Source organism: Podarcis gaigeae, assembly GCF_964106915.1.
Source record: "Podarcis gaigeae genome assembly, chromosome: 17".
Taxonomy (NCBI): domain Eukaryota; kingdom Metazoa; phylum Chordata; class Lepidosauria; order Squamata; family Lacertidae; genus Podarcis; species Podarcis gaigeae.
The window spans coordinates 39662570-39686666 of NC_139694.1; the positions used below are offsets into that span (position 1 = coordinate 39662570).

At 49.2% G+C, this 24097-nt stretch overlaps 1 protein-coding gene across 1 annotated transcript in view; it reads left to right on the forward strand.

Moving 5' to 3' along the window:
* The window catches only part of PPP1R3F (protein phosphatase 1 regulatory subunit 3F), a gene marked incomplete at its 5' end in the record, with an annotated part of 51990 nt that continues 27893 nt past the window's right edge, over positions 1 to 24097 (forward strand). Inside the window, one exon of the mRNA XM_083718833.1 lies at positions 1 to 1040. Within this exon, the coding sequence (XP_083574959.1) occupies positions 1 to 1040 (1040 nt within the window). The remainder of the gene's footprint in view (positions 1041 to 24097) is intronic.

Below are 24097 nucleotides of genomic sequence, written 5' to 3' on the forward strand. Positions count from 1 at the left end.
ATGGCCCGCGCGGGGGCCGCCTCCTCCCCCGCGCCGCCGCCCCCGCTGCCCGCCTTGCCCCTGGCTCGGGAGGCGGCGGCGGCGGCCGAGGAGGAGGACGAGGAGGAGGAGGAGGAGGAAGACCCCCCGTCCCGGACCCTGGTGCCCCGCTCCTCCCCGGTGCCCAGGCCCCAGGCCGCCGGCGGGGGAAGCAGCTCCTCCTCGGGCGACGAGGACGAGGAGCAGCAGCAGCAGCAGCAGCCCGAGCTGCGCCAGCCCCCTCGCTTGCCAGGGCCTCTCTGCCCGCCGCCCGCGGGCCCGGCTGGCCCGCTCTCCCCGCATGGCCAAGGGCAGCAGCGTGTCCCCGCCACCGCTGCCATGGAGGAGCCCTCCCAGAATGCTGCAGGCCGGCACGTGCTGTTCGCTGATGCCCTGGGCCTGCCCTTGGCCCGCTGGCGGCGCTATCAGCCCTGGCCACCCCCATCTCCTGAATCGCCCCCTGAGGTGGTGCCCCCCTTGGCCTCTTCCCAGCCACCCTCCCCTCCTGCCCCCTACTTTCTGCCATCTTTTGTGTTGCAACCGGCGGGGCAAGGTGAGGAGGAGAAGCTGGGGCGCCTGCGCCAGGCCAAGGTGGAGCTGGAAGAGTTGCTGCCCCCAGAGCCAGGGGAGCCCCGGGTGTTGCGTGGCACCGTGCGGGTGCTCAACGTTTCTTACCACAAGGCTGTGCACGTGCGGGCCAGCCGAGACCGCTGGCAGAGTCACCGGGACTACCCTGCCCTCTATATTCCAGGGGGTTCACCAGACGGGGGCCTGACGGACCGCTTTGCTTTCCGCCTGGAATTTGGCGATGAGGATGAGGAAGAGGAAGAGGAAGGAGGGCCCCGGCTTGACTTTGTGGTGCGGTACCAGACCGAGGAGGGCATCTACTGGGCCAACAATGACGGCAGGAACTACAGTGTGGTACTGAAGGGGGCTGCACCTTCCCAGGGTGTGCCAAAGAGGTCTGGCAAAGAGGGCGAATCACGAAGACTCAAGAGCTGCATGAGGCCAATCAAAATCAGGTAATGCCCCTCAGTGTTCTATGTGCCCATTTCCAAAAGCTGTTGGCACCTGTACCCAATCCATGGCCTGGGGCTTTCTGCTCTCACATCCCTCATGAATCCACTAGATACTACTCTGCTCAAAAGAGGGGGTTGGAACCAAAGTTTCTTGCTTCCTTAGCCCAGTGAGAAATCGCTCAGCCCCTTTCAGGATAGAACGTCTTCCCCAGCAGTATTGTTTCCCAGTTTGCTTGGACCCTATGTGCAGTAACCTCTAATATTTGCGAATTGGAGATGCTCTTTTAGGTCACAAATTTCCTTTTGAAGAGAGGGACTAGCTACAGTTTTGTTTTTGTTTTTTGTTTTTTGCTAAAAGGAAACATAAAATATATGGTGTATTAATTTAAGCACTAAGTAGGCTTGTCTCAAAGGCTCTCCTCCTACCTCTGAACTGCTTTTAATGGGTCCCTTTTTCCTCTTTGTCTCTCACTTGTACCAATGATTCTTTAGTGAAATAAGGGCATCCCTAGGGGAGGTGCAAATAGTTGTCAGAGAAGGTGTCAGCTTGGTTTTGGCCCCTCCCAGATAATGCCTTAGGGTATTTTCACACATGGCCCTAAAAACACCATTGAGTTCATATTTTAATGTTAATGTGTAGAATGTGGAAGAGAACCATTTTAAGGCAAACATGTATACTAGTTACTGTTGGTTTTGCATACTGATTACAGAAAAGCAAAGTCTTTTCAAGGCAGTTCAGCACTTAGATGTGGCAGGCATGATCACTGCACACACTGGTGTTTGTCACTTGTAGATAACATACAGATGTTTAAAGTCATCTGTACAGATGTTTAATCGGTACACATTAATTTGTCAATCTTGGTTGGTCCATGTTTTTAGGCCTTGTTCTTGCTTTGATGTTAAATCTATGTGTGACTTATACCACTTCAGACTGAAGATGGAGGCTCATATGAACCATCACCACCCAACTGTTCTTCCCTGTACACATGTCATTGTTTGCTGATAACCCAAAATCTGCTACCTAAGGTGATCAGCCATTTGGTAGGCTGAAGCCAATTGCTTCACATAACAGATTTTGTTGGTATCATTAAGGGATACTGTAGTGACTTTTGAGTTATATTTTTAGTACCACTATACCAGAAGGGCATTGCTTGGATTTTACTGTAGGAAATGATGGTGTGTGCATGCACAGGTGTCGCCCCACTTACATGGGGTTACATTCCGGGTCCCCCCCCATAAGTGAAATCATGTAAAGTGGGAAGCAGTCTCTAAATGCCGATTTCCTCCTCTCCAGCTCTCTCTCCCATTCTCTCCAATCCAGACCAAAATATTTTGGGGCTGGAGGATGCATGAGAAAGTGGCTGTTGCTGTTGCGCTACCCCTCACGTTAGCTGTTAGGTGAGGAGGCTGAGCAGCGTAAACAAAGCCCCACTGCTGCTTCGGGTCTCTTTGGGGCTTCCTCCGCCCTCTCTGACATCCTCGTTGGGCTCTGGGGAGAGTCTCCTTGCAAGCCACAAGGACTTTCTAGCTCTCTCCTACCATTTTCCAGTGTGATTCTATTTATTTATTTATTTATTTATTTATTTATTTATTTATTTATTTCCTGGCACCGTGTGTATACACAGTTGCGCATGAGTAGAATGTGTGTAAGTGGGGAGATGCCTGTAACTTCAAGTTTAGCCTTTAGTGGCTTGTGTGAAAGCCAACTTACCTGAAGAACCCAGAGCCAGCACTACCCCACTTTGTTAAGTACTGTAACAAAGTAGACTATGACAGACATTGTGATCACCACCACTGCTAAGTATACAAACAGAATGATAAACAGTTCTGTGTTCCCCCTCCATTTCCTTCCTTTGTTGACTTAGTTTTCATGAAGAACCCAGAGAACTTCAGGTTTTTGTTTGTGGTAGACAGGCAGAAACTACTGAGGCATTTCAGGGCTACTGTCCATTTAATTACACGTTTCCTGTATTTCATTACTTCCCGTTGATCAACAGAAAGCAATAAAGCAGGACTTGCAAATGGGATACTTTATTAACATTAGACAGAACCTTTGCTGACTGGGACAGATTTGTGAGCAAATGTGGTGCAAGAATACTGTCCATGGGAAAGGCCATTGCAGGATATTAAAACATTGCATTAAATGTGATGTGTAGCCTTTGTCTTAATTCCGTTTTTAAGCTAATAATCAAAATTTTAATTGGACCAAAGGGCTCCAATCTGGAAGCAACCCCTCACACACTCTGATTCTCAAAAAAATAAAAAATAAAACCTTCCTACTACTATGTAACATTGATTTGGTCTGTGGTGTTTCAGAAGGCACTTCCACTTTGCCAAAGCCTTCAGACGCAGGATAGAGTAGCAAGCTGGAAGAAGATAGTGCTCTTGTACCTTTAATAGTTGTAGAGAAGAGGAGATTTCAGCAGATGTTCCTTGAATGACAAGCTATACCCGCTGAAATCACAGGAGTGTGAAAGTGTAGAATTCCTATCCTATTTTTTTCATTTGGCTCTGCTATAACAGGAGGAGGAAGAAGATGGCTGGTTAAGCAGATAGGGAAACCACAAGGGGTGGGGGAAGCAACAACTCTAGAATTGAAGTGACAGCCAGCCTGTTCCCTCAGTTGTGGGCCTGGAGAGGGAGCAAAACGCTCCCACTACAGGGGCCAAAAACAGTTCCCTTGACTTGAAGCAAGGTTTCTCTGTGAGTAACTATCTGCTCATGACTAAGGGTCTGCTCACAAGCAAGTCAAGGTAGCAGGGACTGGGTGTGACTGGCTGGGGAGAAGAACATGGGAGTAGCCAGATTTTTTTGCAGGCTTTTGTTAGGGCGGGACAGAACCTCAGTTAAGTATTTTTATTGATTTTTATTGATTGGTGGGCAGCTTCCCCCCCCCCTGGCTATGCCCATGGAGAAGAAGGGAGACCGAGCAAGACATTCTGCAACTAGAGAGAGGTGGAACCCCTTTCCTGCTGGCTCGGGCCAAAGAGGCTTCAACCATCTCCTTGCTCCCTCACATTGTCCTATTAGCACTTTGGGAACAGTACAGAAATGCAGAGGCTTCTTGGAAATCTTCAGGGTTATTGTGATGTGTGAGGTCTAACCATTTTGATCTGTTGTATGTTCCCCGGATAATGACAAGGGACTTGCCTATTATTATTTTTTTTGTCCTAGTTATATCTGGGAAAGCACAAGCAGTTGTTTTTCTTGCCTTGGGATAGGTTCAAAATGTTTGTGTTCCCTTGAGCTATGTCTTCTAAAAAGTGATGGTAATACCATGGTACCTCGGGTTACATACGCTTCAGGTTACATAGGCTTCAAGTTACAGACTCCGCTAACCCAGAAATAGTACCTCGGGTTAAGAACTTTGCTTCAGGATGAGAACAGAAATCATGCGGCGGTGGCAGCTGGAGGCCCTATTAGCTAAAGTGGTGCTTCAGGTTAAGAACAGTTTCAGGTTAAGAATGGACCCCCGGAACGAATTAAGTTCTTAACCCGAGGTACCGCTGTAATTAAATAATACTTATTTCTAAAAGTATGGAAAAGGATGAACATGTGGTATCCATCTTGAGCGTTAGGATAGAAGAAGTGATTATTTGTCCAAGTGGTATCTAGAAATACAGGATTTTGGTGACCACATAAAGCATGGGAGCTTGAAGAAGAAGAAGAAGAAGAAGAAGAAGAAGAAGAAGAAGAAGAAGAAGAAGAAGAAGAAGAAATTGATTAATTTTTGCATTTTATTCAGTGCTCGCATTATATGTGACATTTCACAAAGCATAAGGGTCCCTGCACTGAGGAGTTTTCAATCTGAAATTCAGTATAGGGGAAACAACAAGGGGAGGGAAGTGGAAGCATCTAACATGCCATTGTTTCAGTTGTACATGCTTTGACTTAGTTACAGAACTAAGGAATTGTGCCAAATGCTTCATGGAAAAGATAGATTTTGAGAATGAATTTAGGAGACATAAAAGGCCTCATACAGGTGTTCCGGGATGCAGGTCCAAGCATATGGGACAGGAAGGGAGAGTTTTGTTGTTGCAAGAATTTGTAGCAAGCACTTTGACTACTTTAAAAGCACTATGTGAAAGACTAACTTCTATTATTAAACATTTTAAAGCATTGGCAACTTGATTGATGTTTTGCATATCCCATTGGTATTTATGTAGTTGGCTTGGAGGGAAAGAGTGTTGAGATTATTGAGAGTAGGATGGATGAAGGGCAAGGGTTCATAATGTTTTCTTTTTATAATTACAAAAGTATTTTTCTTCTAATAAAATAAAAAACAAAATTATAAATATTTTTATCAAAATATTTAAAATGAATATTAAAATATGCATGTGCAGAGGGGAGAAGTAAAGACAAAATGCTTGAAACTTGTTTATTTGCAGCCTCAGGTGGAAGCATGTAATCTTTGTAGTCGCTTGACTCTACTGATGATAGTATATAAAGTGAGCAGATGGTATCAGTGGAAATCCCCACCACCCTTCACCTGTAGGATTGTATTCTATTTGTAACTTGCTTTCTCAGGTGATATTTCTTAACTAGGGCGGAAACGATCACAGAACCATGCTCTGTTCTGTGTCTCATGTTGTAGACTGAATCTGGGTGAAGACAGATAACATTTTAACAATGGTCACAGCAACCTCTTCACTAGCGGGGTGTAACTTACCTTAAGTGCAAATATACCATTAAGTTGAATGCTGGATTATTCTCCCTTCCCCTCATGCTTCAGGCAGCTATCTACTTTTCATGTTTTTATGTTCATCTTTCACATGGACTCTCCTTTCTTGGAGGTTTTTAAGCAGTGGTTGGAGGGGCATCAGCCATGGATGCTTTAGCTAAGATTCCTGCATTGCAGAGGATTGGACTAGATGACCCTTGGGGTCCCTTCTAACTCTGCAATTCTATGATTCTATTCCTCTCCCCACCTCCCAAATAATCTAACAACGTTTCAGATTTGCTCTGTAGATGAAGGAGAGGTTTATTGGTGAGGTCATGGACATTTGTTAATAATTTTCCCCTGTTGCAAACTAAAGTATTATGAAAACTTGCAGAACCATTTTTAAGTTTGTCTCAGGATGGAAAAATATACTTGTGTTTTGAGGCTTCTGTTTTTGAAGGCGCCTCAGAAGTGGAACGGCTTCCGCTGTGTGTTTTTCAATTTTCTCAATTGAATTTGCAGACAGCCTTTTGCACCTTGGTTTTTTAATGTTTTGGAACTCGAATGGTCTTCCAGAACAGATTATGTTCGAGAACCGAGGTACCGCTGTACCAGTTATCTTTGAAGGGGACAAACCAATGATTAATGCTCCTGTGCATGCCTCATTGAAATGAGCAGGGACTGCTTTTGATCAGCTCCCATTCATTTCAATGGGGCTTGGATCGAAAAAGCTTCTGTTGGATTATGTCTTAAAATTTCAAGCAAAGGGCAGGGACAAAACAATAGCAGCGCAGAAAGGCAGGCAGAGAGAGAAAAGCACGCACATCCATGAATTCTGCCAAACTCTGTAAGCATCTGAATCTCTTCCACATCCTCCCATTTTGTTGATAAGATAAGGATCAGTTTATCAGTCCCCACTTGCTTTGTTGGGTGTTCTGGGCCTTTTCTTGGAATTACTGTATGTTCAATTAAGTTACATAGCACCCAAACCCAGAGCTTGGGAATTTGTCATTATGATTGTATGGGCTTTGCACTAACAAGTAAAGAGCAAAACTCTGCAGCAGGGTAACCCCAGTTCTACAGCAAACAAAGCTGAATACTGAGACACGTATAAATTCTACAGAATTCCCATATATTTGCTTATTTGGCCAAAAGTATTCTGCTTCCGCTACATGGAAGGAAGAAGAATTTGGCAGGATACTGTCCTTTTCCCTGACAAGTACCGTATTTTTCGCCCTATGGGACACACTTTTTCCCCTCCAAAAATGAAGGGGAAATGTGTGTGCGTCCTATGGGGCGAATGCAGGCTTTCGCTGAAGCCTGGAGAGTGAGAGGGGTCGGTGTGCTTCCTAGGCTTGCAGATAGCAGCCTGCATCCCGAAGCCTGGGGTGAGCTGAGCAGCGCGCCCTGGGCTTCGGGCAGATATCTGCAAGCCTGGGGAGCCTGGCGGGAGTTCCCGCCGGGCTCCCAAGGCTTGCAGATAGCAGCCTGTTCTGGGGCCTGGGGTCGGGGGAAGCTCGGGCTTCCCCCACCCCAGCCCTGCGCCTGGGGGGAAAATATTTTTTTTTCTTTATTCCCCCCCCAAAAAAACACCTAGGTGCGCCCTATGGGCCGGTGCGCCCTATAGGGCGAAAAATACGGTAACTATTATTTCTCCCTATGGCTTTTGAGCTTTCATCAGACATTGGCAGCACAGCTTCAGGTTTCTATTTGCAGCGGTAAGGGTTAGAAACTTGATTTTAAAAAATAAAGCAGAGGTTTGGAAGATGCTGAATTCTGAGCTTTTCCTGCCTTTCTGTGCTATACCCATAGTTCACACATGGCTATAGGACATATGGAAGTTGTGTTTGATGATGCACTCTAGATAGCTGCACCTGTTGAGGAAGGCAGAAGTAGTTCAGTAACCCCTTAAATCTTGCTTTCCCTTGGGGATGCGTGAAACTACTGCTAACTAAGTTGGTCTTAATGCTTCAGAAAGATTTAAATGACAAGAGACTGGTAGTTTCTCCAGTAAAGCATTCAAGGTTTCAAAGACCCACATTAACTTGAATGTGGCAGTTAGTTTCTAAGAGATTGTTACTGAGGCTCAAGCATGCCTGGAAGCCATATTTTTTTCTGATCAGTAAACCCTGTCTACCCATCCCCCTTCCTAGACATTTAGAGTTGTGACTGAAATATATGCTGCACATGCAGTGTTAGAAACTCAGCTATATAAGCTAATCACCAAATGACACCTTAAACCAGTGGTTGGTCAGGGGTGCTGTCCCTCTTCCCCTCCCTCCTCTGATATCCTCTCATGGACCTACAGTGCCTTTGTCTTTAGGCAAAAGGCTGTCCACTTGCCCTGTTTTTTTCTACAGCTACATCCAAGTAAGGGTGGAGGGGTAGTATTGGAAGGGGCAGGCAACCTATAGAACTTTCGTTCTCCTTTGCATTTTTCCATTATGGGCCATTATGGATACACTTTGATGGAGTTCTTAGTCTGGGCATATAAAATCTAATTTATTTCTACTCTGTAAATTAATTAAAGGTAAAGGTAAAGATAAAGGACCCCTGACAGTTAAGTCCAGTCGCGAACGACTCTGGGGTTGCGGCGCTCATCTCGCTTTACTGGCCGGGGAGCCGACGTTTGTCCACAGACAGTTTTTCCGGGTCATGTGGCCAGCATGTCTAAGCCACTTCTGGTGAAACCAGAGCAGTGCATGGAAACGCCGTTTACCTTCCAGCTGGAGGGGTACCTGTTTACCTACTTGCGCTTAGATGTGCTTTCGAACTGCTAGGTTGGCAGGAGCTGGGACCGAGCAACAGGAGTTCACCCCATCGCAGGGATTCGAACCACCATCCTTCTGATCGGCAAGCCCTAGGCTCAGTGGTTTAGACCACAGCACCACCCGCCTCCCATAAATTAATTAGAAACCTGCAAATTCAAAAACTTGCAATGTTTTTTAATATAGAAGGCTAGATTCAACTAACTGGTTGTATTAGTGTTATGGAAACCTCACTTGGTCTAACATGCTGTCAGGGGCTCAGGAGCAGAGGCACAGGAGAGGGAGGAAATGGAGAGCGAGGGGGAGGAATCCGAAGGGAGTGTAGGCGGTGACAGTGATCAGAGGGATTCCATGAGCCTCTCCAGCGGATCGGAAGATTCACAGAAGGGAGCGCTGATGGCCAGGGCAAGGGGGGTGCCAAGGGGGAAACCCCAGAAGGAAGGGGCCAGCGGGGACTCCCAGAGCAGCAGTTGGAAATCAGGACTAGCTTCCCCACCAGAGCGCAGTGGGGGGGAGGAGTCCCAGGCATCGGGACCAGTGTTTTCACCACCAGCGAGAGGAGATGAGTCAGGATTGGCCACGCCTCCATCGGAGAGCGGGGAAACGGTCAAGAGGAAAGTTACCGGCTGGGCGCGGGCGCCAAGTTCAAATGTACAGGCGAGCGGCACAGCAGGTAGCCCAGATAGGGAGCCAGGTCCTAAAGCCCGCCGGAAGGAGGGGCAAGACTCAGGGGGGTCAGCGTCAGAAGAGTCCAGAAAGGAGGAGACCCCAGGGGGCAGAAGGACCCAGAGGAGGAAAGAACAACGGAAGAGGTGGAGTAAGGCTAGAGTCTTAAACTGGTGTCTAAGAGGCGGAGACTCAGATGGAGCTTCGCCGGTCTAGGTTCTAAGACGTAGAGTTGCACGCTGCGGTTTGGAAATGGAAACTAATCTTCAATAAAGACTTTTATACGTTATTACTGACTAGCGTTGGTCCTCTGTGAGCTGGGACCTGGAGGCAACTCTGACAGTAAGCTCCATCTCATTAAAAAAAAAAAAAACCTCGCAACGTGAGTGGACGCAGCAAGGGGCGAAGATTGGTGCTTCGCGAGCTCACGAAGGCAGGACAAGATGACTACCGAAGAACAAATAGCAACCCTGCGAAACGCAGTGACACAACTTAACGCGGAGATACTAGCAGCCAGGAAGAGGGAAGACGAAGCAGCTGCTGTCTGCCAGGATCTGCGAACCAGGTTGGAAGTGTTGACTAAACAGGGGCTACCGGGACCCAGACCAGAGGGGATTGGGCTGGGAAAGAGAGGAGGGAGCCTTGTGTCTCATTTCGATGGGAATCTGCAGCAGTATCCTAACTTCAGAGCAGACGTGGTTTTTGCCCTAGAGTTGCTGGAGAAGGACTTTAGAGATGAGCAGGAGAAAGTAGGCTTCATACTAACGCATCTCCACGGAGACGCTAAATCGTGGCTGCGGAATCTGTACCGGGATAAAGACCCAGCCCTCAAAAATGCGAAAGCCTTCCTTAAGGCGATGGATGCATGCTTTTTATCAGAGATTGATGTAGATATCGCCAGGAAAGAGATACGTGGATTGAAGCAAGGCAGAGCCACTGTAAGGCAATATCACTCCCGCTTTTTTGCTTTGGTCAACGCGCTGGGATGGGAAAAAGAGTCAGCTGCCGTCAGGGACCTGTTCTGGGAGGGGTTGAACGGGGCTGTGAAAGACGAAATTGCGAGGGGGGAGCGACCCCAAACCACTAAAGACGTGATCCAGAGAGCGCTGACGATTGGGGTGAGGCTGGAGGAACGTTCCTGGAGCAAGGACGAAGGGCGTTGGGGACGCACGCCAGCAAGAGCACCTCCTTTCTTTCCCAGGGAGACAGCGCGCGCTCAATCCACGCCCCCATTGGGAGGGGGAGAGGAGCCGATGGAGTTAGGTGGTGCCAAGGCTCAGTCAGCAGCCAGAGCCCTAACGCCGGGAGCAGTCAAACCGAAGCCTCCTAGAGGGAACAGGAAGTGTTACATCTGCGACAGTGCTCAGCACATGGCGAAAGAGTGTCCCCAGAGGATTCACAAGGACACTGCAGCCTCAGCGACAGTTACAGAAGTAGTTCAGCAGAGTGCACCACAGCAGGGAAACGACGAAGTCTGGCTGGAAGTGGAGCCACTGGGGCCCAGCCAGACAAGTCAGTGAAGCAGTCCCCAGGGATCTTACAGCCCACAGACCCCCTCTCACCCAAACCAGTGGTGCAACTCACGGCATCGCTTCAGCTGCCCACTGGACTCACCATGGAAGTCCCTATTACCATTGACTCTGGCAGCAATGCAGACTTTATAGGAGTGGATTTTCTCAAGCAACATAACGTAGCGCTCCTACTGGCCACGATGCCCCCTGAACGTCGTCACGGTAGACGGCAGAGAGCTACTGGGAGGACAAGTGCTGCAGCAAACACCGCCAATGGTGATGCGAATTGGAAATCACCGCGAAGTCATCAGCTTCAACGTCACCCACCTGTCGGACACGCCCATAGTGTTGGGCATGACTTGGCTGGACAGGCACAGCCCGGCATTAGCATGGTACCAGCGTCAACTGACCTTCGGCCCCTCCTACTGCGCAGAACACTGCATCCTCGCTAACCAAGAAGATGAGGGGCACGAGGATGGACCACAGCTGCACTTAGGCATGTTGCAAGCGGTACCCAACAAGTACAAAGAGTTTTTGGAGCTCTTCTGCGAGAAGGAAGCGGACAAGCTGCCTCCCCACAGGCCATACGACTGCAAGATTGACCTCCTGCCGGGGGCGACGCTGCCGACGGGGAAACTGTATTCCATGTCTGAGGATGAAATGCAGGAACTCAGGGAGTTCATAGATCACAACTTGAAGCGGGGATTCATCCGAGAATCCAAAGCAGTGGGGGGCAGTCCCGTGTTTTTTGTGAAGAAGCGGGACACGCCCCAAAAGAGGCTGGTAGTTGATTTCAGAATTTTGAATTCGAAAACCAAGCCCACAGCCTTCCCCATGCCCAAGATCGATGACCTGCTGGCGACGGTGAGGAAGGGTCACATCTTTACCAAGTTGGATCTACGCGGAGCGTACAATCTCATACGCGTGCGGGAGGGCGACGAGTGGAAGACGGCCATGTTTATGCCGCTAGGCACCTATGAATATAGAGTTATGCCTTTTGGATTACAAAATGGTTCCCACTGTTTTCAAGCCTTCATGCACCACGTCTTAGCGGGTCTCCTCTACAAGAAGTGCGTCTGCTTCCTGGACGACATCCTGATCTTCTCGGCGTCGCAGGAGGCCCACGAGAGAGATGTCAGGGAAGTCCTGCAGAGGCTGAGAGAGCACAGGCTTTATACCAAGCTGGAGAAGTGCCAGTTCGACATGACGGAGGTGGATTTCCTGGGCTACAAGCTGTCCGACAAGGGACTCGCCATGGACAGCGCCAAGGTCCGCTCGGTGCTGGACTGGAAAAGCCCGCGCAATCGGAAGGAGGTCCAGAAGTTTGTCGGCTTTGCCAACTTTTATCGCAAGTTTATCAAGGGTTTTGCTATGCAGACGGCGGCCATCACCGACACCCTCAGCTCCAAGAAGAAGAAGTTCATCTGGACGGAGCAGCCGGAGCAGTCCTTTCAGAAGCTCAAGCGTCTCTTCGCGTCCGAAGAACAACTACTACATGTGAACCCCAGCAAACCCATGAGGGTTGAGACGGATGCCTCAGACAGAGCCGTGGGGGCGGTCCTGTTGCAGCGAGACCACCAAGGGGACTGGAGGCCGTGCGCTTTCTACTCCAGGAAACTCAGCAAGTCGGAGCAGAACTACACCATCTTGGACAGATTGTTGCTGGCCATTCATGCAGCATTCAAGGCGTGGCAGCACTTCTTCATCGGAGCCAAACACACAGTGCAGGTCCGCACGGACCATAAGAACTTGGAGTACTGGCGCACGGCGAGGTTCCTAAACCAGAGACACATCCGCTGGGCAGAGTTCTTTGCAGATTTCGACTTCAGGATAGAATACATCCCGGGAGACAACAACATCATGGCGGATGCGCTATCCAGGAAGCCGCAGTATCTCGAGGAAGAGGCACCGGCGGTGGCCAAGCACATTTTCGCACCGAAAGCGTGGGCATGCGCCTCAGCTACGGTGGACCTGGACGCAGTACGTCGCGCGCTGCAGGCAGACTCCTTCGCACGAGCCAAGATGGAGGTGCGCAGCGGCACAGCGAAGGACGACGAGTTCCAGATACGCGACGGACTGCTCATCCACAAAGGGGCCCTCTACGTGCCGGGAGACGACCTCCGCGCGAGAGTACTGCAACAGTTACACGACACGCCCAGCGCTGGGCACTTCGGCAAAGAGAAGACGGTGGAATTAGTAGCCAGAGACTTTTGGTGGCCCAAGATGCGGGGAGAAGTCGCGGATTACGTCAATAGGTGCGACACCTGCCAAAGGACCAAGCCAGTACACAGGCCGCCGGCGGGACTGTTGGAACCGCTACAGACACCGCTCGAACCGTGGGAGAGGGTGGCCCTGGACTTTGTCACTGATCTGCCCAGCTCGAGGGGCAAAACAGCAGTACTCGTGGTAGTGGACTTGTTCACCAAGATGGCCCACTTCATTCCTTGCGCGAAGGTGGCCACAGCGGAGCAGACCGCCAAGCTGTTCATAGACCACGTGTTCAAGGTCCACGGCCTACCACGGTCTATCCTGTCCGACCGGGGGCGCCAGTTCATCTCCAGCTTCTGGCAGAAGCTGATGGGCATCCTGAACGTCAAGGTCAGCCTAGCGTCGGCAAGACACCCGCAGACCAACGGACAAGCGGAGAGGGTCAACGCCATCATGCAGCAGTACCTGAGATGCTACGCGAACCAGCAGCCCTCGACCTGGGTGGACTACCTACCACTTGCCGAGTTCGCCTACAACAACACGAAACACGTGTCCACGGGGGTGACACCGTTTTTCGCCAACAATGGGCAGCATCCCAGAAGCTTCCCGGGTTTAGAGAAAGTGAGGGAGGGGGAGCCGCAGGGAGCAGAGGCCTTGGCAGCAGAGTTACAGGAGGTCCACGAGCAACTCTGAAGGCAGTTAGAGCTAGCTAAACACGCGTACAAAATGCAAGCGGACAGACACAGGAGAGTTGGGGAGGACATCCGGGTGGGGGACTGGGTCTGGTTAGCAGCCCAGGCAGTGCCGGCCAGATCGTTAGCTAAGAAGAAGCTCGGGCACAAGCAGCTAGGCCCTTACCAAGTCGAGGCGCAGATCAACCCAGTGGCCTTCCGGTTGACACTCCCGGAGGGATCCAGAATGCACCCGGTCTTTCATAGATCGGTGCTCACGCCCTACAAAGCACCTCACAGGTTCCAGGCGCCAGGGACAGCTCCTAGCCCGCTCAGAGACGCACCCACGAAGGGGGGCTCGCCGAGGGCGGAGCCGCTCAACGAGGTCACAAAGATTTTGGACTCGAGATGGGGGGAAGAGGGGGTTGAATATCTCCTCGCCAGGGAAGGTACCCCGGCCAGCGCCAACAGCTGGGTACCGTACTATGCCGTGGAGGAGCACTACCTGAAAGACGAGTTCCACGCACTGTTCCTACACAGGCCCATGCCGGCAGATTATTTCGACGAATATCTTTTCACACCCACACTCTCAGCCAGCACGTTTCAGGGGTTCTCTTCAGCTGAGGACACGACACTAGAGACTAGCTCTCCAGAGGGATCGCTCTCGGGGTTTGGCACAGGGGGCTCCTATTGGTGGGAGGATCAACCTGAGGTGGGGTGGCGCAGAGAACTGCCGAGAGGGCCGTTGCACGCAGCATCACCCCAGGCGACAGGGGAAGAGGGGGTCATGGGCGAGTTGGGGGAAGATCCCGGGTTCGAACACACCGCCCAGAAGATGGAAGCGGAGGAGATCGCCGTCGACGAGACCATGGAGGACTTCCCGGACTTATCAGGCTGGCTGCACGCCACGGGGGACGAACTGTATCCTGCACTCACCCCCACAACACTGGAGCACCCAGAACCCGCACCTGAAGAGGGGGAGGGGGGAAGGGGGTGCTTCGAGGGGGGGATGGATGTCAGGGGCTCAGGAGCAGAGGCACAGGAGAGGGAGGAAATGGAGAGCGAGGGGGAGGAATCCGAGGGGAGCGTAGGCGGTGACAATGGTCAGAGGGATTCCATGAGCCTCTCCAGCGAATCGGAAGATTCACAGAAGGGAGCGCCGATGGCCAGGGCAAGGGGGGTGCCAAGGGGGAAACCCCAGAAGGAAGGGGCCAGCGGGGACTCCCAGAGCAGCAGTTGGAAATCAGGACCAGCTTCCCCACCAGAGCGCAGTGGGGGGGAGGAGTCCCAGGCATCGGGACCAGTGTTTTCACCACCAGCGAGAGGAGATGAGTCAGGATTGGCCACGCCTCCATCGGAGAGCGGGGAAACGGTCAAGAGGAAAGTTACCGGCTGGGCGCGCGCGCCAAGTTCAAATGTACAGGCGAGCGGCACAGCAGGTAGCCCGGATAGGGAGCCAGGTCCTAAAGCCCGCCGGAAGGAGGGGCAAGACTCAGGGGGGTCAGCGTCAGAAGAGTCCAGAAAGGAGGAGACCCCAGGGGGCAGAAGGACCCAGAGGAGGAAAGAACAACGGAAGAGGTGGAGTAAGGCTAGAGTCTTAAACTGGTGTCTAAGAGGCGGAGACTCAGATGGAGCTTCGCCGGTCTAGGTTCTAAGACGTAGAGTTGCACGCTGCGGTTTGGAAATGGAAACTAATCTTCAATAAAGACTTTTATACGTTATTACTGACTAGCGTTGGTCCTCTGTGAGCTGGGACCTGGAGGCAACTCTGACACATGCATAAGCCAGGTTACAGGCTGGGGATCCATTTAGATCTCATATAACTGTTACACTGGTTGCCAGTTCGTTTCTGGGCCCAATTCAAGGTGGGCATGTGACTGTTTTAAAGTTCTAAACAACTCAGACACCAAATAGCTGAAAGACTGCCTCCTTCCCTACAGACCCTCTCAGGTGTAAAGATCAGCAGAGGGGCTCCTCTTGGTAGTTCCTGTGCCCTCAGAAGTTTGGGGGTGGTGCTGATTTGGGAGACGACATTCTCTGTGGCAGCTCCTAGATTCTGGTCCTCCCTCCCCACAGAAATGTGTTTGGCATCTTAATTACACAAGGGATGAATGCCTAATATGCTCTTCTTTACCCTGACTTTTGGCATTTGAGTAGCATATTTTTAGGGCCCACCCTTCTGTGATTAAAAGTTGTTTTATACTGTTTTTAACACTGTGTTTTAATTTTGCAACCTGCCTTGGAACCTAGCATCTCACTTTCTGTGTAACCAACATAGTATAAACTCCATGGAATAAACTTAAATCTTAAGAAGAGCTACTTGTGAGTGTCACCTTCATGTACGAGGAATGTAATGTGTAAGACATAAATCCATGGATCTGCTTTGACAATTTTCATGAACTCTAAAGCTGATGTACCTTCAAGATGGCCTAAGTTGCTGCAGCAAATATCTAAAAGTTGCAGGTATACATATTACATTGTTTATGTTGAAGATACTTCTTTCTTGAATGAAAAAAAGCAGCCTGAAATAATATCTGTACAGGCCAACACCCAGAATTATCTCAGGCTTTATAACAGCCCCTAGAGGAAAGTATGGTCTCTAGCTTAAAGCAAGCAGTGTTTGGGCATCTGAATTCCTGAGTTCTGTTCCAAAACAAGAGAGAGTTCTACACAAGTTGTGACCTACCAAGTTTATCAGCCATTGGTGGTAACTTGCCCGGTGCTGGGTCCGCCCTGCCCCCCGGCTGTTCCAAGTGATCTGCAAAACCAGGAATTCCAATGAACCCCTGGAAATCTGCCATACTTGGTTGGTGGGTTGTATTTGATCTGTTTGTTGAAATGTATTTTGCAAAATCTGTGAATCTTGTCCCCCAGTTTGAGGAAGACTGAGAAGAGAAGGGGATGTAAACATTTAATCTGTGTCAAACTTACTTTTTCCATTGGGTAATAAGACGCAAGTTACTAACTTATCACTGCCACTCACACATGTCTGCTCTCACTGTCTAGAAATCCTCACAGACAGGCAGGTGACACATTTGTTCTTTACCTTGTCTGTGTTCCTGACCTCAACCTTTCTCCTCTGTCATCTTCAGAAAGGTTTTGATTCCCCAAGTGGTGATTTGCCACAGTTATTTGTCTACACCGGTGTGAGTGAAGCTCTTTGTTCATTCATATGAAACTCCTCCTACCCTAAGACCCTGTACAAAGTCTTTTCTCTAGATTCCTCTATCCAAGGATGGACTGTTATCTGCAAGAAGAAGAGCCTTAGCTGTCCATCCACATAGTCTTCACTTCCTAGAGAAGGTTGCTTGACTCAGTCTTTTCTGCACTTAGGGGGATAGTCCGCTTCAGAAGAAATTTGGGCTGCCAGGAAAAACTGCTTTATGCCTGTTGCTAAAGTGATCTTGTATTACTGAGTTTCAATTTTTTTTCTACCAATCGTTTTAATTATTACTGTGGCGGATCCATCTAACCACCCCCAATTTAAAGAGAGTGCACCCACCTCACTGTACGCCAGTTATACAAAGTTTTTCAATTTACCACAGACTATCATATGAGGGACTTGTGTGAGGGGAAACTTAATGATTTAGAGTCTCAGGCAGGAGTTGATCAAACAAACAGGAAAAGTTTATTAAACAAAGAGAAGTTTGTGAAACAAAATGGGTCAGGAAATGTGTTCTTTCAAGTAGAAGTTAACTTATTACTAAAATGAGGTAAAAAGATATCACAGGCTTAAACATAATACTATAGGCACAGCTCTTCTTCAGTTGCTAAAAACCAGGTAGATGTTCTAAAATACGTGGTAAGATGCTTAAATCAGTCTCTGTTGCTTAGCTATGACAGGTGGCTCCATGAAATATTTTTACAGTGGTGCCTCGCAAGACGAAATTAATTCGTTCCGCAAGTCTTTTCGTCTTGCGAGTTTTTCGTCTTGCGAAGCACGGTTTCCCATAGGAATGCATTAAAAATCAATTAATGCGTTCCTATGGAAACCGCCTTCAGACCAGGTCCGGGGACAGTCTGTCCTCCGACCTCTTCTGAAGGCCGGCGGGGGGCGAAAGTCTTTGTTTCCCCCCCGCCTGCCTTCCCAGGACAGCGGAGACTTCTCCGCTGTCCCGGGGCGATCTTAAAATGCTGGCAGGCGGCAGCGAAGCCTTCGCTGCCTTCCCCCAGCATTTTAAAAACCCCGGGACAGTGGAGGACTTCTCCGCTGTCCGGGGCAATCTTAAAATGCTGGCGGGCAGCAGCGCTGCCGCCCGCCAGCATTTTAAAATCGCCCCGGGACAGCGGAGGAATTCTCTGCTGTCCCGGGGCGATTTAAAAGCCCCCGGGAAGGCAGGCGGGGGGACAAAGACTTTTGCCCCCTGCCCGCCTTCAGAAGAGGTCCTGGACCTCTTCTGAAGGCCGGGGGGGGCAAAAGTCTTTGTCCCCCCTGCCTGCCTTCCCGGGAGAGCGGAGAAACGCAGCGCTGCGTTTCTCCGCTCTCCCGGGAAGGCAGGCATGGGGGAGCAAAGAGTTTTGCCCCCCGCCCGCCTTCAGAAGAGGTCCTGGACCTCTTCTGAAGGCGGGCGGGGGGCAAAAATCTTTGCTCCCCCCCGCCTGCCTTCAAAAGCCATCCGGGATAGCGGGAAGCGCTTCCCTGCTATCCCGGACTGCTTTTAAAATGCTGGCGGTGGGGAGCAAAGCGTTTCGGCCCCCGCCGGCCTTCCTGGACCTCTTCTGAAGGCCGGAGGGGGGGGGGAAGGCTTTGCTCCCCACGCTAGCATTTAAAAGAGGTCCCCGGAGATTTCCCTATGGGCTTTCTTCTTGCGAAGCAAGCCCATAGGGAAATTCGTTTTGCGAAGCGCCTCCAAAACGGAAAACCCTTTCGTCTAGCGGGTTTTTCGTCTTGCGAGGCGTTCGTCTTGCGGGGCACCACTGTATTATGACACAGCTTCCTTCACAGATTAATACGCTGCTTCATGAGTAAGAGGCACTTTTCCTCAGGTACCCGCTCACTTAACAATCCCACTCCTGAGGTATTCCAAAATGGTTTAACGGACCCGGGGGATTACCTCCCCCCTTGTTACTGGCTTGGGAGTCTTCTGTGCCTCGGAGAACTCTCCCCCCGCTAGACTGAGACCAGCTTCTGCCTCTCCCGGCTCCCTCAGCCCTCCCAGGACATGCCTGTCTGTATGTCTTTCCCAGACCCTCAAGATGGCCTCCCTAGCTAAGCTGCGAGGCTCTGTCCTCAGGGGAATGTTGACCCAAATCTGAGCCAGGTCTCCCTCAGTCCAAACCTATCCTACTCCCCCCTATCTTGCTGCCTAACTCTCATCTCAAATCCAGCCCTATCCGTCTCCCTCAGAAGCTGCCCCTTTCATTCTCCCTCCGAAAATGCTTTCCTCCCCGCTCTGTGGCGAGCTGCCTTGGTAGCCAGTCAGAGAGAGGCTCCAGCCCTCTGGTGGAATTTCAAGGGGACTGCATCACCAGACTCTGTCCGTCACAATTACTATTTTTGATTTTTTGATTTTATATTATTTTTGAGGCATTGAAGGGTTGAAGAATGAGGTAGAAATGTAGTAAATTATAAAATAATAACAAGAACTTCAGCTGTTTTAATCATCTGATGTGATTAATTGACCAAAGACTTTTCCATCGGTTAAAACTTTCGCAGGCCACTGCTCCTTTGGTTCCATAAACTCATTACCAGTGACCCCTACCTATAAAAAAACTATTCAGAATAGGAAGATAATGACAATTAATTGCACACTTGTTCAAAATCCAATTAAAACAACTTAGTTTAGTTAATTCAACAAAATTGATGAACTTGATGAACTCTGTTGATACCAACTTTTCAAAGTCTGATAGTCATTTACCGGTACACCTCTTTCCCCCCTTGCTGACGACTTGCTTCTTGGTTCCCCCCTAGGTAATCCAACCACCCTTCAGGTCGTGGTACTGCCCACTATGTGTTAAAACATGCCCCTGATTAACTGCAGCTAACTTCTGAAATAATGTTAATTGTTTTTAATGCAAATAATTTTAAAAAACCTCGGGTGGCAGAAACCATCTTAGAAGAGACATCTGTAGCATCACTTCTCTGACACACATGGGATGGTGCTTGCTATGGTACTTGCACGTTTTCCCATTTTATTGTTGTTGTTTAGTCGTTTAGTCGTGTCCGACTCTTTGTGACCCCCTGGACCAGAGCACGCCAGGCACTCCTGTCTTCCACTGCCTCACGCAGTTTGGTCAGACTCATGTTTGTGGCTTCGAGAACACTGTCCAACCATCTTGTCCTCTGTCGTCCCCTTCTCCTTGTGCCCTCCATCTTTTCTAGGGAGTCTTCTCTTCTCATGAGGTGGCCAAAGTATTGGAGCCTCAGCTTCAGGATCTGTCCTTCCAGTGAGCACTTAGGGCTGATTTCCTTCAGATTGGATACGTTTGATCTTCTTGCAGTCCATGGGACTCTCAAGAGTCTCCTCCAGCACCATAATTCAAAAGCATCAATTCTTTGGCGATCAGCCTTCTTTATGGTCCAGCTCTCCCTTCCATACATCCCTACTGGGAAAACCATAGCTTTTACTATACGGACCTTTGTTGGCAAGGTGATGTCTCTGCTTTTTAAGATGCTGTCTAGGATTGCCATCGCCTTTCTCCCAAGGAGCAGGCGTCTTTTAATTTCGTGACTGTTGTCACCATCTGCAGTGATCATGGAGCCCAAGAAAGTAAAATCTCTCACTGCCTCCATTTCTTCCCCTTCTATTTGCCAGGAGGTGCTGGGCCCAGTGGCCATGATCTTCGTTTTTTTGATGTTGAGCTTCAGACCATATTTTGCGCTCTCCTCTTTCACCCTCATTAAAAGGTTCTTTAATTCCTCATCACTTTCTGCCATCAAGGTTGTGTCATCTGCATATCTGAGGTTGTTGATATTTCTTCCGGCAATCTTAATTCCGGCTTGGGATTCATCCAGCCCAGCCTTTCGCATGATGAATTCTGCATATAAGTTAAATAAGCAGGGAGACAATATACAGCCTTGCCGTACTCCTTTCCCAATCAATTGTTCCATGTCCAGTTCTAACTGTAGCTTCTTGTCCCACATAGAGATTTCTCAGGAGACAGATGAGGTGATCAGACAATCCCATTTCTTTAAGAACTTGCCATAGTTTGCTGTGGTCGACACAGTCAAAGGCTTTTGCATAGTCAATGAAGCAGAAGTAGATCTATTTCTGGAACTCTCTAGCTTTCTCCATAATCCAGCACATGTTTGCAATTTGGTCTCTGGTTCCTCTGCCCCTTCGAAATCCAGCTTGCACTTCTGGGAGTTCTCCGTCCACATACTGCTTAAGCCTGCCTTGTAGAATTTTAAGCATAACCTAAAACTCACAAGATGAATTGTTTATTGTCCTGGTGACATCTCACAAGGGCAGGGCTTCCCTAGACTAGGCCTAGCTCAACGCTAGACAAACAAACAAACAAACAAAATGTGCCCCAGCTTATCTCATTTCACAGTACTCTCCCACCCATCTCACCATGTGATGATTCTGACTCCCAATGCATTTCTGCTTGTGTACATTTATTAACATTACTAACAACCCAAAAGTGCAGTAGCAGGGTATTACACCATACTATAGAGAGAGAAATGGTGACAACCCGGTCTAAACAAGGCATCCATATTTCCCAAGCTGCTGTGGATGGTGAATGCTGAGCATCTAAGTCCAAAGCATAAAATAAAATCCCACCAGATGACATAAAAGCATTATGTCATCTGGTGGGATCATTATGGGTCCTCCATCTCCCTGGAAACATTCAGTTTATGTGTGATTTTTTTCTGCAATAGCCAAAGTCCATGAGTTCTTAAGGCATTTATCAAACTCCATTATTAACAATTAAAAATGGACTGGCAAGTGGGTAGAGCTTGTACCATACAATTGCCTTCAAAGTATGGCATGTTTCTTTTCTTTGCCTCAAGCTGTTCTATTTGGATCCCTTCTGAAACTAGTAGGCAGTTCCTGAGCTTACTGCAGGAAAACAAAGCATTTTTATACCACTTTGAACTTGCAGTGAAAGCTGTATAAAAACAGGGCAAGTAAATACAGTCGTACCTTGAAAGTTGAATGGAATCCATTCCAGAGGTCCATTTGACTTCTAAAATGTTCGGAAACTAAAGCGCAGCTTCTGATTGGCTGCAGGAAGCTCCTGCAGCCAATCAGAAGCTGCGGAAGCCCTGCCGGACATTCAGCTTCCAAAAATAGTTCACAAACCGGAACAGTTACTTCTGGGTTTGCAGTGTTTGGGAGCCAAAATGTTTGAGAACTAAGCTGTTCGAAAACCAAGGTGCAACTGTAAGGAGAGAGAGAAAGAGACTGTTCTTCAAAGGATCTCAAAGGAAGGCATATTGGAATGTGCACGGAATCCTGTGATGCAAACCACCCTAGCAAACCCCAGAATAACAGTTTTTTTGTAAGAATTTGTGGATGCAGCAGGTATTATAGGTATCTGCTGGTTCTGGCACACCAAAACTCAACCAGACCTATTTTCCTGAAAGCAGGCCAGTCGGTCCAGCGAATATGAATTCAATTCCACTCCCCCCCCCAATGAAGTAGGATTTCCATGGACGTAGTGTGTATTGGGTGTTAGGAGAGGGGTAGTACTTCTGGCGGGGGACATATGGTGCTCCTGGGGAAGTTTGCCCACTTTTGTCCTCGCCCTGCACTCACCTGTGGCTCGTTGAAGCTCCCAGCACACATCAGCGGCTACACCCCAAGAATGGCTTCGACTGGCCGGCTATACCAGGTGAGGGTAACCAATGGGTCTCAAATTCTCATGAGCTAAGGACTTCTCCTGCATGTGAGGACAAGCTCTGGCAGATTGAGTGAACAAGAGCAATAGTGGGTCCAGTGGTCAAGAAGGCGATTTCTGCACGTGCTCTAGAGGGAAGTGAGGGCCAGATGGGGCTCATCAAACTGGGAAGGTAGTCCATCTAGGAGAAGGAAAACTCTGATCCTAAATGGTCTTGTTGTCTGGGCAGCCCTGGGCCTCTATACACACTGTCCAGGCTTGTGCCTCTGGGATGTCACTTTGTTGCTGCTGACGCAGTGGTTTGACTTCACCCCCGGAGGCACACTCCATTGTCTCTCAAGACAGATGAATATCAACAACTGTACCTTTTTGGTACATTCCACAGGTAGGGGTGGGGGTGGGTTTTAAGGACATTGCTGCAGGTTATTGCTCACTGAACTTCTCTTGCAATTAGTGAGATCATGCTCAAGAGATTATTTTAATAATCTGATTAAAAACAACTACACCACAATCACTGTTGGTTCAACAGACAAGATGGTACCAGAAGACTGGAAACCTGAATAGTTACTGCTTCAGCAGGCAGAGCCCACTGTAAGGTGGAGTGGAGGTGTCTGCAAGGTGAGGATGAAGAACAGTTTTTACAAAAATGGGTTTGGAAAACTTTACAGGGATATTAAATATTCTAGGGATTTAGTGACAGAAAGCCAGTGTGGTGTAGCCATTAGAGTGCTGGACTAAGTTTTGGAAGTCCAGGGTTCAAATCCACACTTTGCCATGAAGTTCACTAATTCGGCCAGTCACTGCCTCTCAATCTGGCTTACCTCACAGGGTTGTTGTAAGGATAAAATGGGGAAGAGGAGAACTATGCATTGCCACCTTGAGCTCCTTGGAGGATAAAGGTAAAGGTAAAGGGACCCCTGACCATTAGGTCCAGTCGTGGCCAACTCTGGGGTTGCGGTGCTCATCTCGCTTTATTGGCCGAGGGAGCCGGCGTGCAGCTTTCGGGTCATGTGGCCAGCATGACTAAGCCGCTTCTGGCGAACCAGAGCAGTGCACGGAAACGCCGTTTACCTTCCCACCAGAGTGGTACCTATTTATCTACTTGCACTTTGACGTGCTTTCAAACTGCTAGGTTGGCAGGAGCAGGGACCGAGCAACGGGAGCTCACCCCATCACGGGGATTCGAACCACCAACCTTCTCATCAGCAAGTCCTAGGCTCTGTGGTTTAACCCACAGCGCCACCCATGTCCCTCCTTGGAGGATAGGGGGGATATAAATTATATCCCCCCTCCTCCTCTTTCGCCTAAGGCTGCTGCTGTACTGAGTTGGGTCTTCTACCTTTGTGCCCCTAGGAAAGGATGTTGCCACTGCAGTTGTTCCCTGAGATGCTCCAATTTTCTGCTTTTGTCTGTGGAGACATTCTAGGAACTGGGGCCCTGGTCTGCTGCTTCCCCAGACAGATGAAACCATAGACTGCTTACACATTTCCACTCTCATGATCTAACGAGCAGAAACTGCCACAGCTGTTTAACTGAGCCCTTAAATCCTTCCCCTCCCACACCTTGCAGGTAGACAAAAACTGAAGGTCTTAACTGGTTTCTAAAGACACAACTTTTCATCCGATTGTTTGCTCAGATCACTCCCCCCATGTTGTACCACAAGCCCCTGCATGAAACTAGAGAGTACCATATGGGAGTAGACAGTTGAAATTAAGGCTCTGCTTTCACTTTTCTAAGAACTTGGTTTGGTTTCTGCAGCTGGGTTTTCAGAGTTTCATTTGCAGGTATTATG